The sequence below is a fragment of the Oryzias melastigma genome, linkage group LG18 (genome assembly GCF_002922805.2).
Source record: "Oryzias melastigma strain HK-1 linkage group LG18, ASM292280v2, whole genome shotgun sequence".
Classification (NCBI taxonomy): Eukaryota; Metazoa; Chordata; class Actinopteri; order Beloniformes; family Adrianichthyidae; genus Oryzias; species Oryzias melastigma.
Window position 1 is genome coordinate 14,434,648 of NC_050529.1, and position 7,490 is coordinate 14,442,137.

The following is a 7,490-nucleotide window of genomic DNA, read 5'->3' on the forward strand; positions in this document are numbered from 1 at the left end:
TTTTTTTTTTTTTTTTTTACATAAAGCGAACCAGATTATAGAAAGTAAAACAAAACAGGAGCATAATATTGTATAACTACATTACCCAGAATACCTAGTGGAGCCTAGAGGCAGGCGATTGGTCTAACAGTTTGATTGGAAGTTTTTCTAGAGAACTGTCATTATGTTGAAGCACAGTAAATACTCCATAACGCTTCAACAATTCTTCAGCGGTGTAGCTTTGTAGTTTAGAGCGTCGTGAAAATCTGTTCAGGGTCAGTAAACAACCAGAATCCACACATAACTGTCAGTGGTTGAGAAAATTAAAGGATTTTAAGTAAACATCGTGGTTCTAAAATACACTGTTAGTCTGTAGCTAAACTAAAGCTAGAAGTTCCATTGATGAATGTTTCTATCTTTGCTAAAGTTGCATTTAAAAGAGAGTTTTAAAAACAGAAAGGGACTTTTTGGTTCTCTGTAAACGTGTTTCCTTTATTAAATCTATCGTTTCATGAGTGAGTTTAGTTTTTCTACACATTATTTCAGCAAAACTCTTAATTTTTTGTGCTTTCTCACTCATGAAAGGTTAACGACATCAACTTTGAGAACATGAGTAACGATGATGCCGTTCGGGTCCTCAGAGAGATCGTCCACAAGCCGGGGTGAGTTTATGTTTTATGGTTTTATTTGGAGTGTTTACCTCCTGCTATAATCAGGGAGGATTTCTGTCTTCCTGCAGGCCCATCATCCTCACAGTGGCAAAGTGTTGGGATCCTTCTCCGCAGGGATACTTCACCCTTCCTCGCAGTGAGTCCAGCCCTCCTCCTCCTCCTCCACGGTCTGCAGCTCTTCTGTATCTACAGCCTCTTTTCTTCATTCTTACAGACGAACCCATCCGACCCATCGACCCTGCGGCGTGGGTCAGCCACTCTGTGGCTGTGAGCGGCGGTTACCCTCCCTTCCCAGGCAGCTCTTCACTCAGCACCATCACCTCCTCCTCCTCCGTCACCGAGACCGAACGTGCGTCCTTCTCCACCTCCAATCGTAACTGAGCTTCACTCCTGTCACCCCCAGTCTGAGTTTCTGTCCAGACTGCTGATACTCCAGACCAGAATGACCCCATTTCTGCTCCCGTCAATCTTTGCTCTCCTAAAGATATTATCTCAGGGATCGCTTTTCCCCTCTGCCCTCCTGCTTTTGTTGCTGCTGTTGTGCGACGTGATAAGCCGGAACTCCTGCTTTCCTGCCTTACATCTCTCTGCTCGCATTCCTATTCAGATTTAACCACTTTGTTCTCTTTTTTTGTGTCTCCCTGCAGGTTTCGACGACTTTAACTTATCTCTGCACTCCGACATGGCATCCGTGGCCAAAGCCATGGCGTCGCCGGAGTCCGGTTTGGAGGTCAGGGACCGCATGTGGCTGAAGATCACTATCCCCAACGCCTTCCTCGGTAAGGGAAAAAAAGAAGACGACAACGTGCTTCTCAGGACTATACAGGGCGACCATTATGCTCTCTGGATTAAAACCCTGTGACTTGTGTGAAGGGGGAGGGGGTTGTCCAGAATGAAAAACATCTGTTTAATTGAGATCACCTGCATCTGAATCACAAGCATTAAAACACAGAGTTTGTCCAAGATTTTTTCTTTTTTTTTTTTTCTTCTAAGCTACTTTTTTGTTGTTTTATTCAAAATCATCAAGAGTTTTTCAGCTGCAGACTTCAGATAAACACGAATGCATTTACCTTATCACTGGTCAATCTGTTAACACCTGTTGATTCAAACTTACATCTAAAAATAAATTCTATATTTTCAACACAAAAAGTTAAGAAGTTGAGCGAGTAGGCTGGGTTTATATGTTTTGGAGAGTTGCATGTAACCATGTTGAAGTTTACTAGATCATTCAGTCTCGTGGTGCGGTGTACTTCACTCCTGATGGACGTTTTTAACGTTACTTCTGTCTGTCTGTGGCCCAGTTTGAACATTATAAAGATAAAACTGGAGGATCTTTTATGTCTTGATGAAAATAAAAACCTCTTAAACCCATGGAGCTACGACGGCACTCACGGTGGCTTCAGTCTGCCAGGCAACTGGTTCCTCCTGTGTATGACCCTCCAAAACCAGCAGCACCAGTATGGGTCAACCCCCATATGGTTGCATCATATGACTGAGGTTCTAGATGTGTCCTAGAACCTGGTACGGGTCGTTTTAGGCAGCCTCCGTCATCAGACTCCTCACAGAAGTCGGCGTTGGTTGAAGCATTTTTGTTCAGAACTTGTTTGTTCCTCTTCCAGCTCCAGGACTTTGGCATGAATGAAATCAACTTTATTTTTTTTTATTTTTTGTCTTCAGGCTCTGACGTGGTGGAGTGGCTCTTCCACCACATCGAGGGATTTCAGGACCGCCGGGAAGCTCGGAAGTACGCCAGCAACCTCCTGAAGGCCGGCTTCATTCGACACACAGTCAACAAGATCACCTTCTCGGAGCAGTGCTACTACGTGTTCGGAGACCTGAGCGACTGCGAGAACTGTGAGTCACTGAGACTCTCAAAACATCAACTTGAATCCCCACCACTCGTGTTTTAATAATATGGACTTTTGAGGGTTTTCTTCAACACCGAATGGCTTGTAGATGAAGCTCCAGTAGTTTAACGTCCCTGTCTTCCACAGACATGGCTAATCTGTCCCTGAACGACAACGACGGCTCCAGCGGCGCCTCGGATCAGGACACCCTGGCCCCCCTGCCACTCCCGGGCGCCACACCGTGGCCCATGATGCACACCTTCCCCTACCAGCCATACCCCACCCACCCGTACTCCACCCAGCCCCCTCCATACCACGAACTCACCAGCTACAGCTACGCCCCCGGCAGCACCGGCAGCCAGCACAGTGAGGGTGAGCGCAGACTCAACATTGTTGCACCGAAATAACCGCTAATTCAGTATTTAAATTGGTTGGAATGCCTCTCATTATCACTCATTTACATTTTTATATCTGAGGCTTTACTGATTCTGCGAAATTCATAATCTTAAAAGCTGGAATAATTTAAACCAAGTTATTCATGACTCCAAATGTCTGCGATTCCCACCAGAAAAGCCGATCTGAAGGTGTTTACTTGTTTTTTTTTTTTTAAACCTGTAGCTTTGGTTTCATAATTAATCCACACAGATGTTAAAGCAATTGCCCCCCCCCAGAGTCGTGGAAAAAAAGTAACCACTATTTTTTCCGTTTATCTATAATCTGATTCTGAGGGTAGTTTTATATTGGAGAACTGATCAATTCTCTCCACCAGATGTGACTCATTCTTAACGCGTGTCAAATTGAAACCTCCAAACTAGCTAAGTGAACAACAAAAACCGTATTTGGAAAGTTTCTTTTTGAAAAGAGCTGGTGAGTAAACAGAAAAAAGCCTTTGACTTCAAAATAAAATAAATAAATGCATTTAACAAACAAAAATCAGGAGTCTTTTACTTGATATAAGTCTTGAAAGCTCTTCTGACCCCTGAAAATGAGAGTTAAGGTTTACAGGCAAGAGTACCCTAGCATGGTTCACTACAGTGTGAACGCAAGCAGATGATTCAGACCAGAGAGGCTGATGGAAGCAAAGAGCGAAAATGTAGGATAAAAAAAAAAGTGGGATGAAAAGAAAAGAAACAAACCAAAGAAATTCAAATGTTTGACATTTCTATCCTAAATGAACAGAGTTTGCCAGACAATTCTGGTCTAAATGAGCCCTTGGAGCTTAAAATAAAAGCAAACTTCATTTTTTTATGCTACATACACGTCAAGAACGTGCTAAACGTGGGTTCTTGAACACATTTTTAGCATACAGTATTCACGCTGGTCTATCCAAGAATGGATTCCTCAATGTGTCGGTAGAAAAGTATAAAAGTGAACCATACTGTAAAAGTATTCCAAAAAGCCTTAATGTAGCCTACTCTAAAAATATAAAAAAGTCTTCATTTTGTAGATCAACTTGTCATTTCCCCCTTTTGATCCCCAAGGGGATCAAAAGGGGGAAATGACAAGTTGAATGACAAGTTTCCTTTCCTCCACCTTCAGGGAGCCGGAGCAGCGGCTCAACAAGAAGCGAGGGTGAGCGCCACCGCAGCAGTAAAGGTCCTGGTAGTGTTGTGGGAGGAGGCGAGAAGTCCCCCACGGGCGGAGGTGGAGACGGTGGCGGGGGCGACTCGCGCTCAGGCAGTGGCAGTGAGTCTGAATACTCCACCCGCAGCAGCCTGAGGCGCGGCCACGGCTCGTCCGCACCCAGCGAGCACAGCCACGCCTCCTCGCGCTCGCACCACCACCACCGCCTGCCCCAGCCGCCCCACATGTCCCCCTACCCCCCCGGGATCCTGCCGTACAACCCCATGATGGTGATGATGGTGCCCCAGCACCCACACCACCCCGCCATGGCGGCCCACGGCCTCCCACACGCGCAGCAGCTACCCACCGCCCAGATGCACCCCGCGCTGCCCCCGCCTCCTTCCTCCACACCAGGGGGACCTCCGGGAGCCCCACCCACCCGCGACCTGGGATCAGTCCCCCCCGAGCTGACTGCATCCCGCCAGTCATTCCACCTGGCCATGGGCAACCCGAGCGAATTCTTCGTGGACGTCATGTGAAGTTCCCGCTGGTCTCAGGGGAGGATCTGCCGGAATCTTGAGCTCACATGTACCTCTTGGATTGGGGGGAGGGGCACTTGGTACAAATTTGGTGATACAGGGTTTCAAACGGCAAAGAAAAATGACACTAGAATTTAAACTTTATCAATATCAAATCCAAGATGGTGCAGCTTTGAACAAAAACGTGTTTATTTTGATTCAAAATGTCCCGGTACCACATTTTAACATCAACCTCTCAGCAGGTAAACACTAGAGGGCGCCAGGTACGCGTTGAACTTGAAAAGGATTCAATCCTGCATGAATTTTTGATGCACAGTTCCTCACTCCTTTATAGTTTTTTTAAAGACATTTTTTACTCTTGGGGTACATCAGATATTAGCTCTTCTTCAGAGAACCTCTCTGTTTTTACCCAGAAGTCCATTGTAAAGACCAAGCTCCAATGTGAAGGCAAACATGGTCCAAGCATTTCAGGGGAATGTGTCCTAAATCAACCTCTCATGTTTTTTTTTTTTTTTTTTTAATGTGACTGAAAGGTTTTGATGGTACCTGTGGTACTTTGGAAAAAAAAAAGTAAAAACCTTGACTGAAAGTGGTACTTTCTCATAACCTGTAGTTTGTATCCTAAATGTGACACATATGTCCTCAGATCTCCATGCTTATTTTATGTTACTGACTTACATTATTCACCGTGTTTCACTTTTTGTATGAGTGATTATATATATATCATGTGTAACCCAGTTATTAAGGTGCTAAATGAAGAGACAACTTTTCACAATAAAAGAATAGCCTTGATAATGACACATTGTTTGATTTCATTTTGACATCTTTGCTCGTGTATTTGAGAATAAATTTGCTACGAAGATTTTTGCTCTGATTGTATCATTGTTATCCTTTTCTCCAGGACCCACTCCAATCAGCTTTTGGTATAAGTGTTCCCAGTGGTCTTCTAATTATGATTATGCCATTTCTAGTCAAATTGTTGTGGTATTCTAGGACATAGTTTCTGTAGAGCAGCATGAGTTAGAGATTCACCACTGAGTTGTAGATAGGTCTGTTGGCACAGTGCCACCCTGCCCCCATTTCCTCTCTGTTGCTGAGAGCTCTCTGTTTACATTGTATCCTGCTAGCTTATAGCCTCTCACACTTCCAACAACCTAACATTAAGCATCCCTTAAAAGTGGGGTGATCTGGAACCTGCAAGATAGCACAAGGGTTAAGAAACATTCAAAATAGTTTTCAGCATAATTTTCTTTAAATTTCTCCCAAAAATACAAATATAAAATTAATTCTTCAAAGTACATTGTAATATAATTGTTTATGAGGTTGGAGTTCTGCTTTTCCCCTCCCAAAGTTGGTTTGTTTAAGGTTTATACTACATTTCCCATAAAGCACCGCGTTGAACGGTTCAGCAGATGCTTTAAATCGCTCGGACAGCAGGAGGCGCCAATGTACGGGAATCCTTGTTTAAAAGCCATAAGCCAATCCCCAGAAGAAGAACAAGCGGCGGTAGCAGCAACAACAGGATACACCTGAGTTTCGGCGGCGCCCGTAACTGTTATTACCTTTACTTGAACAACCTTCACGCACTGTACAGGTGTGTAGCTTCAGTTCCCCGTATGTAGGCTATTATTTAGTCAGGATTTGATGCTCTTAACTCTTTAAATTCATTCAGGGAAGTTACGAAACGACGGTCATCAGACGTTTGCTAAGAAGTGTTCACAGCCACGTCAATGATTTACGTTGGACTATTTAAGCTATTATTTACTGTCTAACATTTGTTTTTTGTTTTTTTCTTTTCTCAGAACAAAATAAAAATCATGCTTCTTCGTAAGGTGAGCCAGTCCTCCGCCCTTTGTGGTAACATTCTCAGGATTCCGCCCGTGCTAGCACGGTGAGTACCGCCACATCTGGCGACATTTTACTCCTAGATTTGACTAAACGCCTCAAATTTATATTTATTACTGTTGTTCAGAATGAAAACATTTTGTTTGCATCAACTGTTCCTGTCTGTGTTGCCCGCAGAGGTCAGCCTCAGGCTGTGGTGTCCGTGTCCAACCCTCGTCTGTACGCCAGCCAGGCAGCTCAGGTACGACCGTAGCAAAACTATTTCACCCTTTTAACGTTTTAATGAACTTTATTTAAACTATAAAACAATATTATAAATTCTCAAGTGTTTTCCGTGTTTGGCCGGCGAAATACAGATGACATAACGCGCTCTCTTCGGCGCGTGCGCGGCTGGAAGTGGGGGAAAGTTTACCGGTCACGTGACCCAGTCATTAAAAGTGACGCAGCAGTTGTTTTAGGCTAAAGTTCACGTCAAATCAGTCTCCTTCAGCCTCACCTTTATCTTATGTAACAGAATTTATTATTTTATTAAATAATTGAAAAAAAAACTGCAAACAAATGCAGGAAATTACTACTTCGCTTGTATTTATTTTATTGACAAATCATTCAAATTTGAATAACTTTATTTGTAAGCACCATTGACAAAGTTATTACTTGCTGTTATATTAGCTTTACCTGTTTATTAGATTGCAGGACGGTACTAAAAAAAATGAATTGTCTGTTTTAAAGATAAGCTAATACTATTTTTGTCTAAAAATGTTGGTGTCTTTTTATTTCTAACCCCCAAAATGCATATTTGTTGGGTTTATTCTGCATAAATGAGTAATGAAAAGGGATGAGAAATCTAACAGTGATTTCGCAGTGGCATATTGTAAATAATTCTGTTTATGATGTAGCAGATGAGTCAGAATTTGAGAATTATCTGAAACTTTTAGTTATTTGTTACATAAAATAAACCTCTGGAGTCTCATTAAGCTGAAGGAATGGCAGAATATATACATATATATATTGGTTTGATTCAGAGATGGAGAAAATAGCTTTTCTGC

General features: G+C 43.0%; 2 protein-coding genes across 2 annotated transcripts in view; both read left to right on the forward strand.

The window, feature by feature from the left end:
- The window catches only part of dvl2 (dishevelled segment polarity protein 2), a 21,732-nt gene extending 16,271 nt beyond the window's left edge, over positions 1–5,461 (forward strand). Inside the window, exons 9-15 of the mRNA XM_024288659.1 lie at positions 565–641; positions 719–786; positions 865–999; positions 1,298–1,429; positions 2,328–2,504; positions 2,645–2,869; positions 4,037–5,461. Of these exons, the coding sequence (XP_024144427.1) occupies positions 565–641; positions 719–786; positions 865–999; positions 1,298–1,429; positions 2,328–2,504; positions 2,645–2,869; positions 4,037–4,599 (1,377 nt within the window). The 3' untranslated portion in view covers positions 4,600–5,461. The remainder of the gene's footprint in view (positions 1–564; positions 642–718; positions 787–864; positions 1,000–1,297; positions 1,430–2,327; positions 2,505–2,644; positions 2,870–4,036) is intronic.
- Positions 5,462–6,038: 577 nt separating this feature from the next.
- Positions 6,039–7,490, forward strand: part of acadvl (acyl-CoA dehydrogenase very long chain) — a 14,763-nt gene continuing 13,311 nt past the window's right edge. Inside the window, exons 1-3 of the mRNA XM_024288183.2 lie at positions 6,039–6,193; positions 6,402–6,490; positions 6,622–6,685. Coding sequence (XP_024143951.1) covers positions 6,417–6,490; positions 6,622–6,685 — 138 coding nt within the window. The 5' untranslated portion in view covers positions 6,039–6,193; positions 6,402–6,416. The remainder of the gene's footprint in view (positions 6,194–6,401; positions 6,491–6,621; positions 6,686–7,490) is intronic.